The 27,766-nt window shown below is 39.0% G+C and overlaps 1 protein-coding gene across 2 annotated transcripts in view; it reads left to right on the forward strand.

The window, feature by feature from the left end:
- Positions 1-27,766, forward strand: part of TMTC2 (transmembrane O-mannosyltransferase targeting cadherins 2) — a 230,247-nt gene that overhangs the window by 194,560 nt on the left and 7,921 nt on the right. For both annotated transcript variants that reach the window (XM_075209365.1, XM_075209366.1), the window contains one exon: positions 2,544-2,607. In XM_075209365.1, the coding sequence (XP_075065466.1) occupies positions 2,544-2,607 (64 nt within the window). The remainder of the gene's footprint in view (positions 1-2,543; positions 2,608-27,766) is intronic.

Below are 27,766 nucleotides of genomic sequence, written 5' to 3' on the forward strand. Positions count from 1 at the left end.
CTATGCTGTTTGAACAGTCTTTCCGATCACAACCAGGTCTAAAATATTTGACTTTTTGTATATGGTTTGTCTTGAGATTTCACAAACTGCGGCATGATAGATTGTGCTTTTTGTATTTGTCTAAGGTTTGCGGTTTTACTTTTGATACATTGCACGGTTTGAAATATGCACATTAAACGGAATGAAAATTGGCATCTGCCTTTGAACATTAAATACATTTGTGAAGTAGGTAAACTTTTTTCTTTTAACAAATGTGGGAAGAATTACTCATCCGTTATTCAATTTAAAGTACAAAAAGCACAAATCTTTCTGGATAACTGTACTATGTATTTGTTTTAGTAGTTTTGCTTTTTCAGGCTGAAGACTTAAAAACAAGATCCAAGGATGTGATTGTGTCAAAAATATTATGGCTATGTTTTTCATTCCTCATTTCTTCTTAAATTCTAAATATGCAATACACATTATCCATTTTGTGCATTGCATGGAAGCTCATATTTCTGTAAGCAGACTACAAACGAGACACAACTAACGCTTATAGCTATGGAAATAATATTACCATTTTTTTAAACTGACATTAATTCCATACAAGTTTGCCCTTGGGGTGAGTATCTAATGTAACAGTTGCATAAAAATAAAATATTTTTTTCCCTAAAAAAGAAAAAAAAAAGTGGACTTTATATTTTCAGCTTGCTGTTTTATTATCTAGGCAACGTAAAATTAATGCAATAACCATCTCTGAGTAAATTATAATATCCTTGGCCGGAATATATTTTACGTTCTTATAGTTTTTTAAGTCATTGTGGGCCAGTTATTTAATGTTCGCTGTAAATAGCAATAGCTTCTAAAGCAGCTCACAAACCAATCAGTCTTTTAAATAGAAAACCGTTAAAGGATCCAAACTGAAAGGCATTAAGGCACTGGCAAGGGAAATATATTTTGATTTGAATTTTTATTATTTATGACTGGATTAAAATAAATTGATCTGGGATGCAATGTGTGTCTCTGAACTCGAAGAAGTAATGGTGTTAATAAAATATAGAAAAAATTTACAATATTTTGTGCAAGTTTATCTTGTACAGACCATACTCTTTGCGTTACAAGACAACTCCACACATTTTTGATTTTTAATTCAAATCCCTCAAAAATAATAGGATTATTTGCAAATTATTGTTAAATTGTTTGTCCTTCTGGTGGAAATAAAGCACATATTAAAGGTTTAAGTTACTGTAAATCTTGCCAGCCAACCTGTATCAGGTGAGTCCTGACTTTCACACCTTCTGTCTTCCCAACATCTCCTGTTCACACAACAACATTTAGCAATCAAGCAACATTTCTGCAGCCTTTTTAGTAACGGTTAACCCCGATACTACACAAAAGACTTGTCATTTAAAGTTTTCTTTTCCAACCATAAAACAGCAGGATATTAATAACAAGCATTTGTAAATGATATAAGCAATTTGGGCAATATGTATTTTGACATACAAAATATGGATGGAAATTTTTATTAATTAAGTAAAATCATATGTACATGATGCTTGGTAAATAGGTCTCCATATGCCAGGACTGTCCCTTTGTCAGTGAAAATCTGGTTCCCCAAATTCCTATTTGTCTAGAATCCAGACCTGTGGTATACTTAGATTAGCAGAAATATTTTGCTTTACCTGTTTAATTACACCCATTCCACCTAATTCCAGAAATTCAGAGAATATTTTCTTTGGACTATTTTGATGTTTTTTATTGTTTGTTTTTTTTAGTAAATTGACACTTTCATTTTGTCAGAGATTCTGATCATTTATATGGCGATATGGTGTTGTTTAATCGACATAATAATTGTTTTAGCCCTGAAGCACATGAACCCCTATCTTTAGCTTTTTGTATTTATGTGTAAATTGATTTAGGTAGTGAAACTGTGAGCCATACAGAAAAAGTAAGAGGGCAACAGAATAAAGAATCATTGGAATAATAATGCTGGTAGATTATGAACACAAAACTAAAGTTTCCTCTTGCCTGGTGAGTTTATAATCTATGTAGCATTGTAGATGCATTGTGGTGCTGGTTAAAGTATGCGAATGTAGCATTATCCAAGTTTTAATTATATCTGCAAGAAAGGCATTGTGGCCAATCTTTGTTGCATGTCTTTTACACTATCCTTTCTGGAAATGCCAAATAGGTATTGGTGTCTGCCAATGCACCCCTTTCACTATCTACATGCTACTTTTAGTTCTGCTCATCTAACTCCACACAAAATAACTTACACTCTGTTTGAAGTAGCTATCTATGTTGTTGAAAGTGATTTTCAGGAGACGAACAGTGAGCTGCCATTTAAAATTGTGGCTATTGTAAGTTTCAAGTGGAATGATAAAATGTTTATGAAACAAATGCACCTTCTTTCACTGGTGACTGCAGCGTTATCAAAATGTGCCTTATACTTGTTTTATAGTTTAAATTAACGTTTTACGTCATGAAACACAGAAAAGTACTGTACAGATAGATCTAATCATGTATTGTTAATTAATGTAATGTTTTCGGTCTTTTCTCTTTAGGCAAGCCAGTCTGAATGAAGCAGCAGAAACATACTACAAAATAGCAGCAGGACTGCGGCCCAATGTAAGTGCAGACACTTTACCTTCAGAGACTTCGGCTGGGTACACACTACAGAATTTTTCGACCAATGTGTTATCTACAACGATTTTACTAACGACTGGAGTAAAAAAGTCCTGATCAGCATGCTGATTTCTGCGTACACACTATAGATGTATTATAAGATTTACCTTCAGATCTGTGCTCTTCAACTGTTATAGCCGTCAGCTGAAAAGATCATGACTCTGAAAACTCTATGGTGATCCTGATCATGAGTGCGTACATACTGCAGGATCAGAAGGCGGTTGGAACAAGATTTTTTAAACCGTACGGCCAACCAAATTAAACTATGATCAACAAACACTAATGCAATATCAAGCTAAACAGTCTTTTATCGGGTGCTTGGCCCGACAATTGGCTAAAAAACTTGTAGTGTGTACCTAGCCTTGATGCATGTAGTTTCCAGGTACTTTTGGAGGTTACAACCAGATAATATTTTGATTATTTTTTTCTATACTCTTAGCATTGTGTAGCAAGCCTTTCTATATTGCAAAAATATGCAGGATATAATTACAACAGTGTGTTGAGTATATCTGCCAGTATTTATTTTTAATTAGGCCACACCATATATCTGCACAAACCATTTTTGGCCGTAATGCACCCATTTTAGGTAAAGCCAAGCTCTTTTTGTATTTAGGCCAGTTTGTGCTTCATCCATTCCCATGATCTATAAGTAAGAACAAGGTCTTAACTATTTTATTGCTTTACATTTTATTTATATCAAATTCTTTTGTAATCATTGTGAATATTAAGTAGGTGCTTCATTAGTACATAGATATTGTACCAATATTCTACATTTAATAATTAGACTCATCCTTTCAAAAAAAAATAGAGGTGCTAAAGGTCATTAAATGTTTTTTTAGGTTTGTTTTTACATAATTTTCTTTATTCAAAGTTGAATTCTGCCAAAAATATTGCCAATGAATGCATATATCATATGATAAATAACCATATACTATATTTTAAATCTTAAGTGGTGTTAAGAAAATATACACAAAGTATATAAATATGTTGACAGGCATATGGACATAGGTCATATTACTGAGTAAACCTTATTTCTCTTCATATTTGTATGTTTGAACATGAAGGGCAGCTACACTGCTTAATGAGCAATGAAATATCAGGTATAGATTGTAGGAGGAACAGCGTCTAGTGGTGAAATAATCTATTACGTGATTTGAAATGTGCCTTTAACTTTACCAAGCATCTCACAGACGTGTCTACATTTTTTCAGCAACAAAAACTGTGCAGAATATGCTCAATTTTCTAAATTCATAAGGTTACCAGCAGTGGTGAAGGTGGGAGTGTATCCGGTGGTATGCCATACTTCTCCTGCTGTCTTAATTGTAAAATGATCACATTCCATTCACTTACATTCCCATTACATTTTTCATACCACCACTTCTAAATTTCCACTTCAACCACTGGTTACCAGTATAATGCAATGAAAACTATTCTAGCTGGCAAATTACTTAGAAATGAAGTATGAGAAGTAGTTTTTGTCATGGTTACTTCAACTTAAGGCTAATATTATTTTATATATATTTACCTAAATTGTAGAAATACATTATATAATAAGCATATGTTTATTAATTAATAAAATCACATCTTTATTTTAAAGCAGTTCTAAAACCTAAATGACAGTTATGCTGTTACTCATGTCCACATTTTTGAGTGATTTAACATTGCCATGTGAGTGGGCTTCAGATGTCTGATTTGGCCAATTAAGCCTTTATCATTTTTAATCATTCACCACAACCACTGACATCTATAATGTTGGTTTTCTGTGTGTGGCTTATTGGCCACAGAGCTGGTCATTCAGCAAATGTGCATCTTCACAAGGTTGTGTTATGATTCTGTTCAAAAACTAATTCCTTATAATTATAGCCATGGAACCAGAAATGAGATACAAACATTAAACTGTTTATTACAGCGAAAACATAGTCTAGGTGAAGCAAAATAAAGATAAACCAGTTCAGGCTTCATAAATCAATGGACTTCCAGGTAGAGCAAAACAGCAGGTAAATTATAATGAAAATACAGCAGGTAACTTAGCTGAAGCCAGATGACAGCAATAGCCAGGAGTTCTCGGGAACTATAAGTTAGTAGTGTGTCCAGGCATGAGACAGACATCAGGTAGGTTTCCAGGAGATAAGGTACAGGTGAGTAGCAGTAGCTGGCTAAAATAAGGATATCAAAGCAGGTAATCCAGGGACAAGCAAACATTAGCAGGCTCAGGAACATCAATGACCAGCACATGAAGCTGGTATAAGAAATGAGGGACACAAGTGTGCAATAATGAGGAACAGAGATTAACTCCTACCAGTGAGTAGAAAATGTCCATAGGAAAAGAGTAGCACCTCTGGCCGCATGGAGGTACTGCAGCCATGAACAGGACAAAGGCAGAGACCAACACAGAGTCCCAACAGGTTGATGGTAAAATGGAATGTATTAGGCACAGTGGGTAAAAATGTACAATTAGTGTAGTGAAAAATGGCAATAAATGTATAAAGATTACCAGCCAGGAAAAATGTTTAAATGTAACCACCTAGAGGAAGGAAAAATATAGTTTTTGTAAAGTAGAAGTGGAGCAGTAGGTATTGGGATAAAAATTAGATAATAAAATAAGACAAATAAACTGCTACTAAATAGTCTTCTGTGCAAGTAGGATGTACACGCTAGTCGTACCAACTGTCCGGGGGAGGAGTATGGCCTTTGTGTACTGTTCTCCAGCTGTAGTAACTTGTGGTGGACACTTTGTACATAAAAATTAGGCATTTTTTTTCACAATAATATAACAATTCCAAACTTACAATAAAGCTTCAGGAGACAGGTGTGCTATATAAGATGAAGACACTCAATTCTGGGCTTCAGACAGAGTTTGGGTATGTGTAGGAGAGAGACAATGAGTCTGCTCCCCTGTACTCTCAGTAATCCCTGCTTGGTGCTGTTATAAACAGCCTGTGGTTGGACTACAGAAATAAATGGCTCCCAGCAAGTCAATTGAGGTCTTCTCTGGAGAATTACATTCTGATGAATGGTGCAGGGTGGATATATGAAGGTATGTGTGAGTAATTAGGGCAATCAATTGTGCACACAGGTGCATGCAGTGTACCTGTCTGCAGCAGGCAGGTTTTATAAAAGACATTTAGCTAAAATCACATGTATTGGGAATACAAATAAAACCATGTGCAAACAGCGTAATGTACATGTAAACTCAGATGACATGAAAGGTGAATGAAGATATGTGTGAATGATTGGGGCTGTCGATTTATGCACATTGGTGCATGCTACATGTCTGTCTGCAGGTAAGACTAATAAAGCCATGTAAATAAAATCCCATGCAATAGGAATGTATGTGAAAATCATCTACAAACAGCATAATATAAATGTAAAAAAAAGTGGCTCGAAACACAGTATATCATGTTAATAAAATATTCCAACAAATTGAATTGTATCAGTCAATTAATAATCCCATAATAATGCAATAAATACCAATGTAAAAAAATAACAAAAGTCATGATGTTATTAAAATTAATATGCACATATATAGTAGGGTATCTGATACTTGTAATTGTAATGTTGAAAGGATGATGTAAAAGCTAATAGCCTAGAAATAAATTTAGCTATGTGTCTGAGACTAAAGGGATACAAATTGACACAGGCTTAAACACAGACTGGTTAGTGGTGGACATGTTGTCGCCCCCTTCCAGTTCTTGAAAATCTGAATACCTACGTCATATAGTTCATTGGTTGAATTGGATCTTAATTGCTGGACAGGATTAGTGGATTTGTCTGTGATTGTGCTGTAGTGTTTACAGTGGTACAAACCAGTGTTCTCTGTTGATAAACAGTTTGTGGTTGCAATGGAGACGAAAGGAAGGAAGCTGCTGCTCACTAAATTCTTTGATGCTTTTCTGTTCTTGACTTTCCTGTCATTGGGAATAGTAGTGGGCAGTGTTTCATCATTTAAAAGAATGTGCCTTCCCTATGATAGGTTTGACTTTGAGGAATTTAAGAACTATGCAATGAATAAAGTAGTTATCTGAAATTATTTTATTTGCACAGTTTTATTAAGTAATGACTTGTCATTAATATTTTGGGATTGTTTATGGCATGACTGACCAATGTTGCATACAATCAGGAGATTGTTTTTCTGTTACAGGCAGATAATGATAGGAAAGGGCAAAACTTCTTTTTTTCCCTGATGAACCACACAAAACACAAATGGAGAAACATGCTGTCCATCTCGTGTTACAACTGGCTCCAGGCTCCACCAATGGCAACACTAACACACATTAGGCTATTATCACACCAGATGTAATATGCCAAAGCCTGGAACCAGGAATCAGCATTTGGCTATTGTCACCCAAGCAGTAAAATGCCAAAGCTTTGGACCAGGAAATGGCATAAATTATAATGAGCAGGACCATGCATTGTTTAAAAACTGCCTTTCCTTTAGCGAGAAAAGTTTTATAGCTCATACTGCATCGGCCTTAAACTGTAGCTTCAACTTCTCACCATTGGTTAAAGGTGAGCAGTCACCACTATAAAATTGATACAGTTTTTCTGACACAAGATAATTACGCTGACTGTAATTTCCTGTGTTGCTTACATCATTAGCTTCCAAAACATACTACATATATTTTCTGTGTGCTGCTCTACGGTTGCTTGTTTGATATATACATAATTGCTCAGATTCCTTCGATTTCAAAGGAAGAGGGTTTAAGGGATACATTAAAGATAATATAAATATAATGTTAACACACATAAAATGCCTTTGTAACCAGTGGTTTAAGTTTAGAAATGACGCTATGGAAATGTCGAAGTGACTGTATGGAAAATGTAAGTAAATGGAATTTGATAGTACCTTCAAAGCAGTAGGAGAAGTGGTGGTATGACATGCCACCATATACCAGCCCACTTCGACCACTATTCCTAACCATATTTATTTTGAATTACATGTTTGGAATCTCTAGTGCTTGAAATAAAAGCCAAGGACTAGCCATAATTGCACCCTGTGTTTTCTTTAATTCAACCAGTTAAACTAGATAATGAAAAAATAACGTTAAGAAGCCACCTTTTTATGAAGGTAGTTTAGGAACATACATTGATAGATTTTGTCCTTTCTGCTCTGGCTAATGAGAAGGTATTGACCTGTAGTTTAGTTCACCTTTGTATATATGTTTACAACACAGATAGACGTGTGTTTAGTTTTCTGTCTGCAATCTGAATTTACCTAAATACCAAGGGTTTTTCTTATTAGATCTGTTGGGTTTTTTTTTTTTGTAGAAGCAGTATGGAATACAAATTATCCTTAGAATATTTTCCTTTTAATATAACAAATCATTTGTAACATTAGGTTCACAAATGGCAGATTCAACTATTTTACCAGATATTTTTCAGCATTTGTTGGAATACGATTATGGATGAAATGAGCTGTTCTGCATTCCCCATGGAGCTTTTATCTGTTGCTTTGTATACACTGGACTATATTTAATACTCCTGAAGGACACTCCTGATGACCTCTGCAGGAAAGTGTCTCTGAATCTGTGGATAGCAGCATTTTGCAGGGATAATTTATTTAACACAATTGAGCAACTTGGCACTTGGGAGCCTGACAGCCATATCATAGTTATCCACTGCAGGCTACTTTAGCAATGGAGGTGATTATGAAGATGTATTGTGTCACATCTTATGGGGCTACAGTAACACTCTTTGTTTTTTGTGTGATTTTCATGGATGTATTTTATTGCTACCTTATGAAACTGATGGGTTTTAAATCCAAATGTGTAAGGTGTTCGGAGGTTAAGCTTGCATATTAATTAATTGTAAGAATTTGTCACAACTGGACAGTTAGTTTTCATTTTTACAATCATGTTATATGGAAACGTGCAGCAAACAAGTCTATTTTCTTACAGTGAAATGATGCTTTAAGTATTTGTGAATTTTCAATTATTGCTCCACCATCTGTTCATCTTTTATAATATTCTAATTTAGTTTGAGGTGTGACATATGCCTCTAGCTCCTGATGGAGACTGTGAATGGATAATCTTTGACTGAAATCACTTTTAAGTATCTTTCACATCTGGCTATGAAGTCACAATAAGAAGATGCTTTGAAGTCTTGCCTCAAGCGTATTAAAGGAAAACTCGCAAAATCCACAAAGCCCGAGCCACCATCTTGAGCTAGTTGGCACTTGTGTGTGTGTGTATCTTAAATAAATGCTGCTACCTGCAAGGCCAGCTTGACCTAGTCTTTGCACTGCTTACATTCTGCAGTGTATGATACTTATCAACATCACAGAGTAATTTCCATTATGTAATGTTAGATGTTTGTTACATATGTTTAACAGCAGGCGAAAAAAACTAACAGCAAAATACACCTCTATCAATTCTTTGAGCCCTTATTTGAGCATAATAGCAGAAAAATAGTTACAAAATAAAAGCAAAGCTTCCATTAAGGGGGGAATTGAATTAGCAACTATGATCCGCCGAACATCCCAGCTGCACACATTTGTAGGCACTTCGGTACCTAAGCATTGCGGATCTCACCCAGCACCCCGTGATATCTGTCATGTGACACCGCCACAGAGTTCCTTCACAACCGCACCAGAGACACTCCACGGCTATTTCAATCCCCCCCCCCTCCCCCCCAAAATATAGGACAGAAGAAATAATAAATGTGGCACAGGCATAAAAAGGGTACTTTATTGTGTCACTTGGAGAATTAGGTTACTCTTCAAAAACAGAAAAAATACTGTTGGGCAATAATAAATTAACTCTCTGCTTCTACATTTGTTTTCTGTTCTCAGTTGAGGTCTAGCAGAGCAGTAACCTGTGAAATATATATGGTTATATGAACACCTCAACCAGACAATTCTGTTGGTGATTGGGGAGATTATAGTTTGTCTAATGATACTCATTCTACGTGCCCTAAAAAGCAGTGCAATAAATAGTTTGTCTATAAATGGGCAGCACAGTGGCCTAGTGGTTAGCACTTCTGCCTTACAGCACTGGGGTAATGAGTTCAATTCCCGACCATGGCCTTATCTGTGAGGAGTTTGTATGTTCTCCCCGTGTTTGCGTGGGTTTCCTCCGGGTGCTCCGGTTTTCTCCCACACCCCTAAAACACCCCTAAAACATACTGGAACATTAATTGACTGCTAACAAATTGACCCTAGTCTGTCTGTCTGTCTGCCTTCCTGTGTCTGTCTGTCTCTGTTTGTGTGGGGGTGTTAAGGAATATAGACTGTACGCCCCAATGGGGCAGGGACTGATGTGAGTGAGTTCTCTGTACAGCGCTGCGGAATTAGTGGCGCTATATAAATAAATGGTGATGATGATGATGATGGATAACTTTTTAATTCAATTAAACACATTTTGTATGTTGTACAGACCTGTATTGCCCACATAGCCAAAAGTGTGTGGCCTGAGATTACTACTGCAATGGAAATGTCTCTGTATCTGCGTCATCTGGCCATACTCACCTTTGTCTGTGTTCCTTTAGGGTCACACACTGCAGTTTGGTTTGTAAAATTGTTCTGCATTAGCCTGGTGAGAATAGTTCATCACATGAGCTTCAGTGCTGGGAACAAAAATGTCATTGTGCCACAGAATGCAGTTTTCTCTATAGCTATATATGGGTTAATTGTTTTGTATGGGCTTAGTGATTTCTTAGGAAATTATGTAATGTATTACATAGTATGGTTCTCCTGTGTGAATTAACCCTTCATTAGCCATGTTCAACGTTGACAATGATTAATTCGGTACAACTTTAATCTACCTTCATAACAGCAAACGTCCATTCGTGTTTGTGGTTAGTAGTAGAAGAAATAAAATCCTATGCACTTAAATATAAAACTATAGACAAACTGCAGTTCACACAGAAGTATAAATAATTGTGTAATGTGTGTTAATGGCCTGTGGGAAACAACTGCTAGATTACTTTTTAAGTGGTTACTTGTTGTATAGCAGATCAGACACCCCTATCTACTTTGCAAGGCCATTTAAATTAGGAGAGGGTTAGCACATTCTTATGTGATAATTATGAGGTTTCATACCATTTAACACATTTACAGCATGAAATAAGCACTTTAAACTGTATTTACTGATTATCATCTGGATCTGGTGATAATTACTGTGGCATTGGTGAGAATAGATAGGGGGATTAATGTAATCTGCGGTTATACTTCAATTTTAAGATGAAGCTGCAATTTGTTTGCAGTTCCTGAACACTTTATTGTTTATTTATTATACATTATTTTCATGATTTAGTCAATGAACATAGACATTTTTAGTTTAATTTGTTGATCAATTGTAAAGTATAGTAAGCAATTCATAGTTCATATTGATGTATGGCTGTTGCTATAAACAGTGATAATACAGATAGAAAATTGGAAATTTTATAAAAACTGTGTCTTTTGTGACAATCTAAGTATGTAACTACAATTGTTTGCTATAAAACTCATGTACCCATTTTCCTTGTTTTTCCCGTTGACTACTTATTATTATTTTTGTAAGTGACTCGTTACAAATTTGAATTGTTGGGGCATTTATTTTCCCCTATGCTCGCCAGTAGACGCACTTGCACAAATCGAGGCACGCAGAGGTTCCATAGTTATTTTTGAGCTGGGGACTGGCCATCTTGCACTTTGTAAAAGACCTCCTATGAAATGAACTTTTTTGCTTTTTTATTAAGTGGTGGTAAGTACTGGTTTTGTAACTAATTACAAAGGGTGTTAGTCATTTCTTATTGCCTGTGTGTGTTAACTGATTTTCAGTCCATTCACAGATTGTGAGGCAGTAATGGTGTGAAACAACTTACACTCACAGATAATCATCAAATAATATCAAGGTTTGAGCATTGAACGGTCATCAGGTTGGTTACAGAAGAAAGATAGGCCATTCATAACTGAATGTTGGTTGTGTATGGCGGTACTGCACCTTCACAATTCCAATGCAGTCGTGTTCTGAACCGTTTAGGTGAAGTAGAAAATCAATCAAAGATGGTCATTGTCCTGGAAGGACCGTGGAATTAATTTTCCTGCAAGATAAAGTGCGTGGAACTCAAGGGAGACAAAATCAAGATGAAGTGAGCAAATGATCTTTCTATTTATAGCTTTATAGATTAGTTATTTAGTGCATACTTGCCTACTTTTAGGCACTGAAGTCCGGGAGATCCCGTACAGGGGGCGTTACTAGAGGGCGTCGGGCGTTTTGATGCGGGGTCGGAGCCAAAATGACGTGAGTCACCGCAAATCGCATAATTTTGGCCAGGTATTTGCCGGATTTGGGAGACTTGCCTGCTCTCTTGTGAGTCTGTGAGACAAACCCGGATTCCGGACATTCTGGGAGAGTTGGCAAGTATAATTCAGTGCCCCTCATAGATGCATGTATAGTTATCTTGGAGCCACTGTGGAAATGATTATCATCTTCAGTCATTATATATGTATGTATGTGTATATGAGTATATATATATATATATATATATATATATATATATATATATATATATATATATATATATATATATATATATATATGTGTGTGTGTGTGTGTGTGTATATATATGTATATGTGTATTTACGAGTCATGTCTTAATTTCATATCGGTTGCATTAGTTTCATTATTGTCACACTAAAACAAGCACTTTTTGCAGAAATATATGGCAACACATACTATGCAGTAAAATGAATGGACAAACATAATGTTACAGTTGTAAAATATATGTCAAGAAATATCTGCATGGACATGACTTTTCACTAACTTTTCCTAATGCGTCTGCTGTATGATTTCACTACATTCAAAAAACATTAAGGGAATTAATAAAAATAAATATATGTATTTGTAGACTTTTATGCTTAATTTAATGTGGTTCGTATGTGAGAGACAATTCAATTAATATGCTGGTTTTCTTAGACCATATATAAAATGCTACATGTATCCATTTAAATTCTTTAGCAATTAGTCAATATTCCGCTTGGAAAAAGGAACCAATTTCCTTGATGTTGGAATATAATTCATTTGACAAAACAATTCCTCAGGGAGTGACTCGTTTTAATTGAAAGCCTCTCAAGTATGGGATAACTTCCTCTTTTGCAATCACAGTGTTAGGATTGTATGTGATCCGTTTACAGGCATTCAGACAGATTGCCTTTATGTAAACAGAAATTATGGCTCACAATGAATGTATGGGCATGACCACTGAAGAGGTAAATGTCAATGAAAATTAGCTGTAATTGCACAAATTCACTCTAACTGACTTGCTGAATTGTTGGTTAGAAAATGGAAAAAATATGGCATGAGCATATGAATATAAGTTCTTAAAATCATCAACTTGGGATTTCCTACTTTATAGGAGAAGTGACTTTGCTTTCCGTTTCCCTAAGTGATTTCGAATATCCTACTTTTGCATGGTTTGGTTATTCATATTTCTTTGGTTAAGATAATAGAGCTGCTCCACTATACTTTAAAGTTAGGTTGAGCATAAGGAATTCACTTATAAAGAGAGGTTTAACAGATTCAACATTAGACTTTTCAATAGGATATATTGAACGTGGACAACTGAAATATCTTGATTACATTTTTGTTTAATACATTATGAATGTGAAGCCAGTATTGCATTAATATAAATAAATAAAAGGTTTTTGTTTACTGATGTGAATAATACACATATGCAATAACTGTATTTATACTAAATATGTCCACTATGTGCTCTCTCACTCCTTTGCAGCCGGTTATCATGGGAAGTGCTTCTCTTACTAAACAGGCAAACAGTGACTGACAGCTAGGCACACTTGCTGTGCCAAAGTGCACATTGTGGAGTCGTAAATTTGTACACAAGGACGGAACCAGTGATATTGCAGTAACTCAAACTCTTGCAGTCTCAGCTCTTTCACCTATATGAGATCCTATTACGTCTCCGTTATCAATGCTTTTATCTGTACTTTTCTTTAGAGCTCCGGGAATGTCTTAACATTGAACAGTGTTTTTTACCTTCATAATTTATATCTTAATGTTACAATTTTGTGCTCTAGTGGCCCTTTAAGTGACTCTATAAAGTGATTTGTTGGCATTCAAAGAATAACAGATATTCAGGAACCTGTGGTTTGTCCACTATTGTCACCCCTGTTTTTCTACTTTGCTTAAAATATTTGTGATCACGTTTGCTTTCAGAATTGAAATCAGGAAAAAAAAATTAAACATCAAACACATCCTATTGATTATGTATATCTGGAATTGTATATATATAACCGTTAAATGGATTCCATTTATCAAAAATAAAATTAATTATTTTTTCCCAAACCATTCTCCATTACCCCAACTTCTGGGGACCTTCTGAACTGTGTAGACCTGTATGTACTAATTTCTGAACTGTTTCAGAGGCATGATCAGGGACCTTTTCCTCCATCTGCTTCTGATAACTGGAACACCTTGAATCACTTTAGTTCTAAAAAATAGCAAAAGTTGTAAGAGCATGTGAAGTAGGACGAACTACATCTCATTTTAAATGTTACTATAATCAAAACCAGTATAATTTGTTACTGTATTGTTTATTGAATGTGTAAATTGTTTCTCTGGTTGTACACAATACGTTAGAGTAATATCATCATCACCATTTATTTATATAGCGCCACTGATTCCGCAGCGCAGTACAGAGACTCACTCACATCAGTCCATGCCCCATAGGAGCTTATAGTCTAAATTCCCTAACATATACACACAGACAGAGCTAGAGAGAGAGAGACTAGGGTCAATTTTGATAGCAGCCAATTAACCTACCAGTATGTTTAAAGAATAGTTTGTGTTTAGACAAAGATTTACATAGTGGCATAGAAATGGGGTAACTATGCTAAACCAGGCCCAGCCTCAATCCATGTATGCCACGCTGGCTCAGGGTTACGTATTTTTTCTCTTTCCAACCACAGATGCCATGTTTGGAAGGGTTTGTAAATCAGAGGCTCTCTGTGGGGGAAAAAGAGAATTAGAAGGCTGCCTATATCTTATGAGTAGGGTATTCTGCTGCTTCCTTTGTTATAAGGAAAGAGAATTTAGAGCTGGAATGGGACACGGAGAAGAAGGTGACTAGACAGAGAGGTCTACACAAGAGACAGACCGCATAAGGGTTTGGGAGCTGGCAGAAGACAAGATGTGCAGCTATTTTTTTTTAACTATTTATTTTATGAAATAGCAATCATGTACAGATAAGATTCAACAAATAATACATTTGCAGGAAAAGAAACAAAAACATAGAACAGTACACATATCATGGGTAACTGTCAATAAAGCTGAAAATATTTGAATAGCAAATATCCGAGACAGCCAGAGGATGTCAATAAACAGACAGGCAAATATATAATTGTTATCCAGAATACACAAGAAACTATAACATTTTATAGCAATATAATGTGGGAGGGTGAAGGGGGTAAGAGGGAAGGGGGGGGGGGGGGGTACTGGTCGCCACTGAGAATGAAGGAAAAAGAAAACACACTTCCCTTTATCCACACAATTCCTTATCCTCATCTTGTCCTTCTTAAGAAGAGAAACAAATAATTAAAGACAAAAATAGAAATAGATAAATGAAAGAGGGGCCATAAAGATATCAAAGGAGATTATTACTTAGATTCTCTGAGGAGGGAGACCGCGTCAAGAGTCAGGCCACCTATGAGTACAGGGAGTTCTTTTCAGGAGGAAGGAGATGGTACAAGAGGTATGGGGTTATAAGTAAAGCCAAGGAGCCCATATCTGGTGAAATTTATCATCCTTATCATGCAGATGGTATGTAATCTGTTCCATCCGGGCAATAAACCAGACGTAGGATCCCAGGGGCGCCATAGTGGGAGGCTCAACTTGTTTCCAGGACTTAGCTACTAGGCATCGCGCAGCTGCAAGGACATGGGAAGCCAATTTCGCAGACTGTCTATCATCATCAATCAGAGGGTAGCAGAGAAGAAAAGACCATGGGTCTTTCAGGACAGGGCATGGAAGGTGATAGGAGAGGAGGGCCCTAACTCGATTCCAAAAGGAGGATATTTTAGGGCAGGACCACCAAATATGAAAAATGGAGCCCATCTGACCACAACCCCGCCACATAATGGAGAACTAGAGGGGAACATTTTAGTGAGTTTGTCAGGTGTGTAGTACCACCTATAGTATACTTTATATGCGTTTTCCTTTACCGAAGTGGAAATAGAGCTAATGGCGACTTGGTCCCTTATGAGTTCCCAATAATCCTCCTCTGGGGGGGAGGGGCCAGATCCCTCTCCCACTCCCTCTCATGCCTACCGCCCGGAGGAAAAAATACATTAAGAATTAAGCTGTAGACATAGGAGATCGTGCCCTTACCTAAAGGTGAGGAGAGACATAGGGATTCAAAGGGAGACCTAAGAGGGAGGAGAGGAGCTCCCCCGAGGAGAGAGCCCACAAAGTGTCGTAGCTGGAAATATTCGTAGAATTTAGGATGAAGACTTGGATATTTAGAGCGTAGAACATCCCAGGAGATGAAGGCCCCCTGAACTAGTAGGTCTCTGACAAATCAAACTCCCGCGGTGACCCAGGGGCTATAGAAGGCAGAGGAAAGCCCAGGAGGAAAGACAGGGTTACCCCAAAGAGGTAAGACAGTAAGAGAGGACACCGGTATTCTGAGATGGGGTCGGCAGGTCTCCCATACTGCAGCTGAGAATATTAAATTAGGACATTGGAAGGTGAGGGGAGATCTAATTAGTTTAGAGAGACCCCATATACAGGACAAAATTGGAAAATTAAGATAAGTGGATTCGATGTCAACACACGACAGTGCCGTGGGGGGAAGAAAGGAGGCTACAATCTGGCTCAGATGAGCCGCCCAATAATAAATTTTCAAATCCGGGAAACCCTTACCTCCACCGCTGGTGGGTCTCTTTAAGAGAGCCAGCTTAATTCTGGGAGACTGGCCGTTCCAGATAAATCTAGAGAAACATTTTTGGATAGATGTCAGATCCGAAAGGGAGACTCAAACAGGAAGGGTTTGGAAATAATAGAGGAGCTTAGGGAGGAGGTTCATCTTAGCAGAGATGACCCTGCCCAGCCACGAAATGATCAATGAGCGCCAGGAGAACAGTTCAGACTTAATCTTAGCAAAGAGGCCCGGGTAGTTCTCCCGGTAGAGGGAGTCATAGGAGTCGGTAATAAAGATACCTAAGTATTTAATTTTCTTTCTCTGCCACCGAAAGTTAAAGCGGGAAGTGAGTACCAGTCCTTCTGGGGAGGGAATGTTAAGGAGAAGAGCTTCCGATTTCGAAATATTGATCTTGTAACCTGGGAGGTGCCCATATTGATGTAATAAGCTAAATAGTCCAGGGAGAGACTTCTCAGGCTGCAGGAGAGTCAGAAGGACATCATCCGCGAAGAGAGAGAGCTTACTATCCAGATTCCCCGTTCGCACACCCTGTGCGCTTGGGCAGGCCCGAATAGAGGCTGCAAGAGGCTCAATAACAAGGGCAAAGATGAGAGGAGACAGAGGGCACCCCTGGCGCGTACCGTTGGATATGGTGATAAGGTCAGAAGGAGAGCCGTTGATCGTGACTCTTGCGGAGGGTTGGGAGTATAAGGCTTGAATACCCGTGAGGAGGTTACCCGAAATCCCAAACGCCGACAAGGCTCGGGACATAAAGCTCCAGGAGATCCTGTCAAAAGCCTTCTCGGCATCAAGGGAGAGAACAATGGCCGGGGCCTTCCTGGCATTAATATAACAAAAAAGGGGGGGTAGCCCAATCCGCTCAAAGGTGAGGACAAACCTCAATTAAATGTAATTGAATATAACATATAATATGAGGGGGTGCTCTCATAACTAGATGAATCTAGACATCAAAGGGATACAGTTGATACTGAGTATCAGCTGAACAAAGTAGTATGTGAGGCACTCCTGTCCATAAAGGTCATAAATGTAAAATCAACTTTATTAGTAACAATTGTTAAAAGAGAATTGGATAAATAACCAGATATCTTGTGAGTCGGCGAATTTTAAAATATAGAGGTGAAAAAGATTGAAATAAAGTGTAAGAAAAATAAAAATGACCCATAGGGAAAGCCGGTTATCCTTACTATATATCAGATTGGTATTATAGTTTCATACATAAGGATTAATCTAATCTCCAATTGGATTTTTTATTTATATATAGGACCACTGTAGATTAATATGTTGTGTCTAATCACGGTATTGGTTCATAGCAGATACAGCTACCTTGGTAGCTATCATAGGGTTATTATTAGCCCCATATAGATTGGGATGCTGTTTTGTGTGTGTGTATATATATATTTATATATATATTTATATATATATTTATATATATATATATTTATATATATATATATTTATATATATATATATATTTATATATATATATATATATATATATATATATATATATATATATATATATATATATATATATATATATGAGATATATATGAGATATAGGGCACTCTCATATAGTATTGAGATTGAGTATTGAGATATATATATATATGTATATGAGATGTAGGACACTCTCATATAGTATTGAGATGTCCTATATTCTATAGAAAGAGATTTGTGGGCTTATACAGCCATAATTATTAACCTCATATGGGTAAGGATGTGATTATGTATATCTATATGACATTTTCATGTATTTATTTCTACATCCTTTACCCAGAGGAAAAAATTGTTTTGGTTATGTTTGAAAATAGATAGTGGTAATAATAGAGGCTTTTATTGATAGTGATGATTTCACAAGGGCACTATATACATGAAGAGTGCCTATAGGTATAATTGGAAAGTATCCACAAGTGAAAGAGAGTCTCTCTGCAGATTGACCCAACCGTGAGATATACACACAGATAGGACAAAATGAGTTGCCCACTAAAAGTATCAGAACTGCCCGAGAATGCACATATTATCCCAATCTATAAGAAACTTTCAGATGGATTCCCGCATAGCGGTTGAAGCTGCCTGCTATTATAATTCAAAATATGAACCTTGATTAAAGAACACGATCGCGGAGAGGTCCCGCTAACCGGCTCCCTACTTCCGGGTCTGTGACGTCATGCGTCACGTTACCCGACGTACGTTTCGCCAATGGGCTTACTCATGGGGAGTAAGCCCATTGGCGAAACGTACGTCGGGTAACTTGTGGATACTTCCCAATTATACCTATAGGCACTCTTCATATATATAGTGCCCTTGTGAAATCATCACTATCAATAAAAGCCTCTATTATTACCACTATCTATTTTCAAACATACCCAAAACAATTTTTTCCTCTGGGTAAAGGATGTAGAAATAAATACATGAAAATGTCATATAGATATTCATACCGTATATACTCGAGTATAAGTCGACCCGAATATAAGCCGAGGCACCTAATTTTACCAAAAAAAAATGGGAAAACTTATTGACTCGATTATAAGCCTAGGGTGGGAAATGCAGCAGCTATTTCCATGTGCTGAACAGGTCTTGTACTATAAATAATAGGCTGTCTGCAGTAAGTGAGCTGGAACCTTGAATCCCCGAGAGGGGAGATATATACAGTGGTGTGTGGATCCTGATGGTGGATTGCACGAAATCCTGTATTAATACGACCAGGAATAAAAAGTGCCAAAGTTAATGGTGATCGTTGTGTGATATGAGTTGGGAGCTGGTGGAACACAGCGTCTTGCCCCTGTGTACCTCTTTGTGCAGGCTGTATAATTACCTGAGTGGGGAAGAGATAACGCCTGTTATGTGGACTCTGTTGGTAGCGATGGTGTAACCGGATAAGCACTGGGAGAGTGCGTATAAAAATAGTCAGGTTCTGGGCGCTTGTAAAGGAAAGATATATCAATTTAATATGGATAGGTCCACAATACGCTCCGGCCGGAACGAGACAGCTTAGATGTGTTAAACAATTAACATGCATCAATTGACACTGCCGAAAACAATGATAATGGTAAAAAACACTATAAACTCAGTGTGATTGAAAATATGGTTAGAGTGCACTTGCAAGCTACTAAAATATGAAATGACAATTGGTATGAACCGCAAAAAGGGAATGTAAGGAAATATAATGTCCAGAGTTGTAAAATAAAAATGTTGGTGATGATGAAAAATGCAAGCAAAAATGAAATTGGTAGCCGTTACTCACATGAAGCAGGGATGTCTGGCTGTCTATAATGCAGACAGGCACTTAGTAGCGGTCCCAGAGTCTGTGCTGATGAGGTTAGATATAACGTTGATTTCAATGATAAAAAGCACCCAGCAGAATGCCAATTATTAAAACAAGAATGAGGAAGAAAGTTCTTCTAGTTCCTAAAGGGAAATCCTCTCCTTGTTGAAAGAAAAAATGATCCCGCTCAAATAGCGTGTGCACGCTGCGGGATATCTTCGTGTTGAGATTAAATGTATGGATATCAAAATGCCTCCAATAATGGACAGGTACCCAGCAGAATATAGGTGGTGATGATCCAAATGTAGTCCTCCTAATCCCCAACGTAGTCTCTCTCTTTCTCATAAAGTTGAGGCTAAACAGGGGAAGCGGTAGTGCCGCTACGGATGAGCGCATACACGCTACAGGCTGGTCTCCGATGTGGATGTCTGTATAAGGTAATGTAAGATGCTAGCATGCTAGTAAGTTGAATAAAACTGAGTTGAGGGACAGTCTCCAACGCGTTTCGCCCGGTGGCAATGGCCAGTGGGCTTCCTCAGGGATAGTAATGGTGACTGGGAGAGTGCGCACTGTAGTCTGAGTGACTCCTGTGTTTCTAGCGGTGCTTGTATAATTACCTGAGGTAAGTGGAATCTGTGTCTGTAATGATCTCGCTATCGGTGGTGGTGGGCATGCGGTAGGGTCAGCCAGTGATGTAGCGATGCTGTAGCCCACTAGACGCACGGAAACCCACCACAGCAATCACAGTTGTACGGCGGCTTTCTCAGACCAAAAATCATTTTTTAAATGGGCGGGACAACCCTCACTCGAGTATAAGCCGAGGGGGGCTTTTTCAGCACAAAAAAATGTGCTGAAAAACTCGGCTTATACTCGAGTATATACGGTAATCACATCCTTACCCATATGAGGTTAATAATTATGGCTGTATAAGCCCACAAATCTCTTTCTATAGAATATTGGACATCTTAATACTATATGAGAGTGTCCTACATCTCATATATATATATATATATATATATATATATATATATATATATATACAAAACAGCATCCCAATCTATATGGGGCTAATAATAACGCTATGATAGCTACCAAGGTAGCTGTATCTGCTATGAACCAATACCGCGATTAGACACAACATATTAATCTACAGTGGTCCTATATATAAATAAAGAATCCAATTGGAGATTAGATTAATCCTTATGTATGAAACTATAATACCAATCTGATATATAGTAAGGATAACCGGCTTTGCCTATGGGTCATTTTTAATTTTCTTACACTTTATTTCAATCTTTTTCACCTCTATACTATATTTTAAAATTTGCCGACTCACAAGATATCTGGTTATTTATCCAATTCTCTTTTAACAATTGTTACTAATAAAGTTGATTTTACATTTATGACCTTTATGGACAGGAGTGCCTCACATACTACTTTGTTCAGCTGATACTCAGTATCAACTGTATCCCATTAATGATATGAATCAGGTCAACGACTCTCCTAGTGTTGTCTCTGGCCTGACGACCCGGTATAAAACCAACCTGATCATAATGTATAAGGGAGGGAAGGACCGAATTTAGTCTATTAGCCAAAATTTTAGCATATAATTTAACATCTGTATTAAGCAGGGAGATAGGGCGATAACTAGCGCAGTCATAAATATCTTTACCCTCTTTATGGATAACGGAGATCCGAGCCTCCAAGGAATCCCTAGACCAGGAACCCCCAGTCAGGATTGAGTCGAATAGGGTGTGCAAACGGGGGACCAGGAGCCCAGCAAACTTCTTATAGTATACAGCAGTAAAGCCGTCCGGCCCCGGAGCCTTTCCTGTTTTCTGAGATTTTACGGTTTGTTCGATTTCATCTCTAGTAATCTCGTCCCCCAGAAGAGTACTAGCCTGTGGGGAGAGTTTCGGAAGTTTAGCAGAAGAAAGAAAAGATTCAATCAACTGTGAGTGTTGCTGGTCAGACGGTTGGGGGAGATTATAAAGTTTAGTGTAATAGGATTGGAAGGCAGCACGTATCCGCTGAGGGTCATAGTGTAAAATTCCATCGGAGTCCCTGATAGCCAGGAGATTCCGGGCTGCTATCTTAGCTCTAAGTTTGGTGGCCAGCAATCTATCGGCCTTGTCGCCCTTTTCATAGTAGCGCTGATTGAGCCACTTCAGCTTATTAGCAACCTGGTGGGACAGCAAAAGATTTAGTTCACCACGGACAGAAGCAATTTCCTGGAGAACCAAGGGATCAGGGTTCAATTTGTGGCGTTTCTCTAGAGCTCTCAACGAGTCTGTCAGTTGGATAGTTTTAGCCAAACGGAATCGCTTAGTCCGAGATGCCTAGGCAATAAAATGGCCCCGTATTACCCCCTTATGGGCGTCCCAAAGTGTCATAGGAGAGATATCAGGGGTGTCGTTCGTCTCAAAGTATTCAGAGAGAAGAGAATTTAGGTGAGTAATGGTTTCTTTATCATGCAGGAGTGATTCGTTGATTCTCCAGGTTGCTCTAGGAGGGCGGTGAGCAAGAGAGGTGAGAACAGCGGAAACAGGGGCATGGTCTGACAAGGTCACAGGGAAGATTTGGGAGGAGCTAAGTTTAAGAGTGAGGTCATGGCTGAGCAGGATCATGTTAATCCGGGAGTAGATATTATGGGGAGAAGAAAAAAATGTATAGTCCCTGGCCAGGGGGTCTAGTACTCTCCATGAGTCGTATAAATTATGGAGTTTCAGAAAAGCCTGTAAGGCAGCTGTGGTGTGGGCATCTCTTCTCGAGGGAGGAGAGGAGGGGACTGAGGAACGGTCTATAGTCGGGGCTAAAACAGCATTGAAGTCATCAGCGACCACAAGCTCACCTTGACGAACACGCGCTAGCAAAGAGCCCAGTTTTTTGAAGAACCTATGCTGGCCGGTGTTGGGTGCATAGAGGTTCACTAGAGTGCAGGGGAGATTATTCAGAGTGCCAATGAGAATCGGGAATCTACCTTCTTTATCTTTATGGGAGTCTTGAAGTTCGAAATTTAAGTGACGCGCAAACAGGATTGCTACACCCCGCTTTTTCTGCCTATGGTCACATGCATGGGATGTCGAGGGAAATTTTCTGGAGCGGAGCTCGGGGTGGAGATGGTGGACAAAATGAGTTTCTTGTAGGAATATCAAGTCCCCCTTGAGAGATTTAGGAGAGGAATGGCGTTTAGCCCGTTTCTGAGGGGAGTTGAGGCCCTTGACATTATAGGAGATGAGGTAAAGGGTCATAGGAAAATCAAAGAGAGGAGCTCTAGAGACCAGAAGAGGGAAGAAATGTCAGGGGAGAGGAGAAAAAAGGAAGAGTGTACAGGGGATGAGATGGTAGGTGGCGACCAGTGAGGAGAAGGAGGGGAGAACCAAAGGTTAAGGGTACAAGGAGATCGACATAGCGGACCAAAGTCCACTTGCCGTAAATGCTGGTAGAGGATAGGACAGGATGGACAGGCCATCAGGGGGACCAGCGTAGAGCCCTAGGCTCTAAGGGGGGTGGTAGACTAAAAGTAACCACAGAGGAACACGGATGGCCAGGGGACCCAGAGGGGGGATTCGAGAGACCTTTTTAGTGTGTATGACATATTGGGAGGGAGGGGAATGAGGAGGGAGTAGGGAGATTACTGACCCTTACAGTAGATGGTAAAAAGGGGGTAGTACAAGAACGGAGAAGACAGAGGTAATAGTTATCAGCAATAACCATATTATGTAAGGCAGAAAATAACTCGCAAACACTAGACATATCGTAGAATACACATGTGAAGCCACCGAGTATGGTCCAGTAAAAGAGCTATGTAAAGAAAAATGAACAGCATAACAACCGTAAATACAACATGAAGACAGTTAGAACAAAGCTCTTATCACTAAACACTACTTATCGGTGGCGAGAGCAGTAGCTGTAGTGTGCGCATCACCCATGTCTCGTCTCACCTAGAAGATATAAAGAACAGCAGCTCGCCTTCTCATGAGGCAGGCAACAACAAGGTAACAGATAATGTAAGGCACAGCAGTGTCTAGCATCAATATTATAGTTTTAGTGTAGTAGAAAATGAGGCAAGGACATCTGAAGACATGGGAGCCTTGCGGTCTGTGTCCAATTGTAGAACTATGCCAGGAAGTAAAGAGGGCCACAACGAGACCTGTAGAGGGAAGTGCGGCCGCACTTTGAGGGAGGAGCAGGGACGGAAACGACCCGGTCAGGTATCTGCAAATTGCGGTTTAGAGTGCCGAGGGACAGTTGACCAGTCTCTGCGAGGAGGCCGTTGTGCTCTCTGTGTTGCGGCATCCGCCACGTTAGCAAGGGCTTGAGGAACATCCGGGGAGGCTTGTTGATTCAGTCCAATCTTTCGCAGGAGGTCTCGTGCTTCGCCTAAACTTTTAGCTGACAGTTGTTGGTTCTGGTGCCAAAGATAGAGACGGAAGGGGAACCCCCAGCGATATCTGATATTGTTCTCTCTGAGGATTGAGGTGACAGGCTGAAGTTCCCGCCTCCGAGACAATGTGGTGGGAGAGAGATCCTGAAAAATTTGGAGGGAATATCCTTCATAAGATAAAGCAGGAAGCTTTCTAGCTGCTTGCAAGACAGCCTCTTTGGTTGTGAAGTAATGAAGGCGGAGGATAACGTCTCTAGGAGCAGCTTGATCCGATGGGCGGGGTTTAAGAGCTCTGTGGGCTCTATCCAGCAAGAATTGATCTTCTGGGACTTCTGGAGCAAGCTGGGAGAACAATTTCCGGAGATAAGGATCCAGGTGCACCGATTCTACGGACTCTGGGATGCCTTTAATTCTGAGGTTATTTCTCCGGGCTCTATTGTCCATATCTTCTTGACATTCATGGATAGTATTGAGCTCCTGGCGGATTTGAGTTAGGTTATCGGTCGTAGTTTCTTGACCTGAGGCGAAATCATCCATCCTCCTCTCAATATGATCCGTGCGAGAGCCCAATGAGGACACCTCTGACCTCAGACTATGAAGAGCGTGTTGAACTTCAGCGTGGACTGAAGACCGAAGCTCCTTCATTTCTTTGATCAAGGAGAGGAAGTCTTTTTTGGTAACTGGAGCAGACACATCCTCGTCGAAGTCTGAGTCCTCATGGGAGCCTGCTTGTTCTGCAGAGGACTTATTAGGGTAATATTGAGTGATACCCTTTGAGTGAGGTTTTTTGTTTTTCGGCATAACTAAGTAGAGTTGGGTCAACGATGAAGGAGGAATCGGAGAAAGTAGGGCAAATATAACAAATTTCCGAACAGAAGATTCGATCAGAAAAGGCCTCTCGGGAATGAGGTAACCGTTACATCACTTCTATCTACTAGGGACCCCGGCCATCCTCAGTGGACCAGATGCGAAGTTAGAACATATGTACAAACTCTTGGTATCGTGCAGGGTTTTGGGCTGCGATTAGTGGGCGACCCCTGGAATTTATCAGTTGCAACGCTGCAAAGGTGACAGATCGGAGCGTTTTACTGTGGGGGTATCACGACTGTTGCAGAGGAGATTTAAACAACAGAGCCTCAGACAAATCGGAGCCGCGGCCACAGAGATGGGGACAAATCACGAAGGGCCTCTCAGCTTCACAGGCCGCAATTCAGCTGTGTGCCCGCCACCAGGTTAATGGTGTGGATGCAGGTGGCTGAATTTCTCTAGTCAGGCACGTACCTTCTGAGAGGGGTCAGACAAAGCAGGTCCTGCAGCAGGCAGATCACGGCTCCCCTCTGTAGTCTCCTCTGTGTCCTGTGACGTCCCACCGGGCCAACAGCCGTGTATAGAGGGAGGCTTCTTCCACACCGCCTGGCGGCAGCGCCTCGCTCCCGGGGGTCTCCCCCGATCTTAATATGGAGGCAGGATCAGGCTGGGAAGGCAGGACCACCACGGAGCTCCACAGCCGCTTGTCCGGAAGTCCTACGGCGGAACCGAAAGTAGCGGGGCCCGCTGGGTAGCCCGAAACTCTACCCCGGGGTGATGTGCAGCTATTTTAATGCTTCAGTATTGTGTAAAATTTTGCTGCAGCCCACCGGTTAGTGTACACCGTCAAGTCTGTTCATTATTATTATTGGACTTTCTCCCAGTTTCCCAGCCTTATCTGCTGGGCGAGAAAAAAAAGTGTGTATTGACATTAAAGAACAATCTGAAAGTCAATTTTGGTCCTATTCCCACATTTGAGTTTTGTTATTGTGTGATTGCTCATAGACGATGGCAAATTTCTATGTCATTGATTTTTTATTTTTTTTATTCTCCAAGCTTTGGGCAGTGTTGATGCAACTCCAAATGAAAATAAAACTTCAATTAAATATATTTATGCCTGGTGCTGTTAATAGCCTCCCATTGAACTCCCTTGGCTCCTGTAAATTTCAGATTAAATGAAAGATGTGTTGCAGAAACTGTGCTAGTTCTTTGAACATTTTATTGAGGACAATGGCTTCAGGCCATGGCTAGATATAAATTAGTTCATTTTACTGTAAATGACTTAAATTGCATGTAAATATTACTCTATGAAAGACTGCTATTTACTTTGATGTGTTTAATCCAATTTAAACCAGTAATTGCAAGTGGACAAAATGTCATTTTTAAAAGGGCAAAGCATCCCCAACCTGAAAGATGAAAACTGTTTATATGAAGTCCAGGTCACCTATTACTAGGATTGCAGATTTTATGATGTCTACAACACATTGCAATTAAATTGCATTATAAAAGTAGTATATTCCTGGATATCTTGATTGTTTGTCTGGCACTGTCTTTAAATAGTCCAGGAAAAGTAGCACACATTGTATTTTCTTACGCAATCTGTCATTAGGTGGTATTAAATGAAGCATCATTGTTCTAGATCTGGGCCATATTCATGAAAGATAATTTATTATAGTCACTTTTACTACAAATAATTGCACCAAACTTGATAAATAATGGTTGTAATACAATTAAGATAGTAGTAATAATAATGTGTGTGCATGTGATTAAGGATAAATTCTTATTAATATAGAAACCTTCTAGTTTTGACATGCTCCTAAATCCTAAATAAATATTTTTGAATTGTTCTAGTAGTTCTCTCATGTAACACAAATTGTTGTTTTAGATTAATGTTTATTCAGTTCACTATTATGCCAGATTCAAAATTCATTCTTGGCAAATTCCCATGAGTGTCCACAATATTTATTTAATTACAAATGTGTAAATTCTTAGCCTGCATGAACTCTGCCCATTAATAGCGACTTACTCCAAGGACCATCTTCCCTTTATAAGGTAGAACTTCCTCATATTATTCTGTGTTTGCTATCTTTAAATCCTGATATGCCAGTCAATTATCATCATCATCATCATCATCAACATTTATTTATATAGCGCCAGCAAATTCCGTAGCGCTTTACAATTGGGAACAAACATTGATAAGACAATACTGGGTAATACATACATACAGACAGAGAGGTAAGAGAACCCTGCTTGAAAGCTTACAATCTATAGGACAATGGGAGTTAGAAACACAAGGGCATGTGCTACATCATATTGCACAATGGACCAGCCAGACTGCAAAGGTAAAAGTACTGAGTGGGCTATGTGTGTTGCAATGTTGGTCAGAAGGTTGTTGTCTTGCGTTAGCAGTGTAGAGGATGGTAATAGGGTAATCTAGGGAAATTAAGATGATTGTTGAGGAATATCATAACCTTGTCTGAAGAGGTGGGTTTTCAGTGAACGCTTGAAGGTTTGAAGACTAGAGGAAAGTCTTACAGTGCGTGGGAGGGAATTCCACAAAGTGGGTGCAGCCCGGAAAAAAGACTGTAACCGAGAATGGGAGGATGTGATGAGAGTGGAGGAGAGACGTAGATCTTGTGCAGAACGGAGGTGTCGAGTAGGGAGATATTTCGAGACAAGTGAGGAAATGTATGTCGGTGCAATTTTGTTGATGGCCTTGTATGTTAGTAGAAGAATATTATATTGGATTCGTTGAAATACAGGCAGCC

Source organism: Mixophyes fleayi, chromosome 4 (assembly GCF_038048845.1).
Source record: "Mixophyes fleayi isolate aMixFle1 chromosome 4, aMixFle1.hap1, whole genome shotgun sequence".
Taxonomy (NCBI): Eukaryota; Metazoa; Chordata; class Amphibia; order Anura; family Limnodynastidae; genus Mixophyes; species Mixophyes fleayi.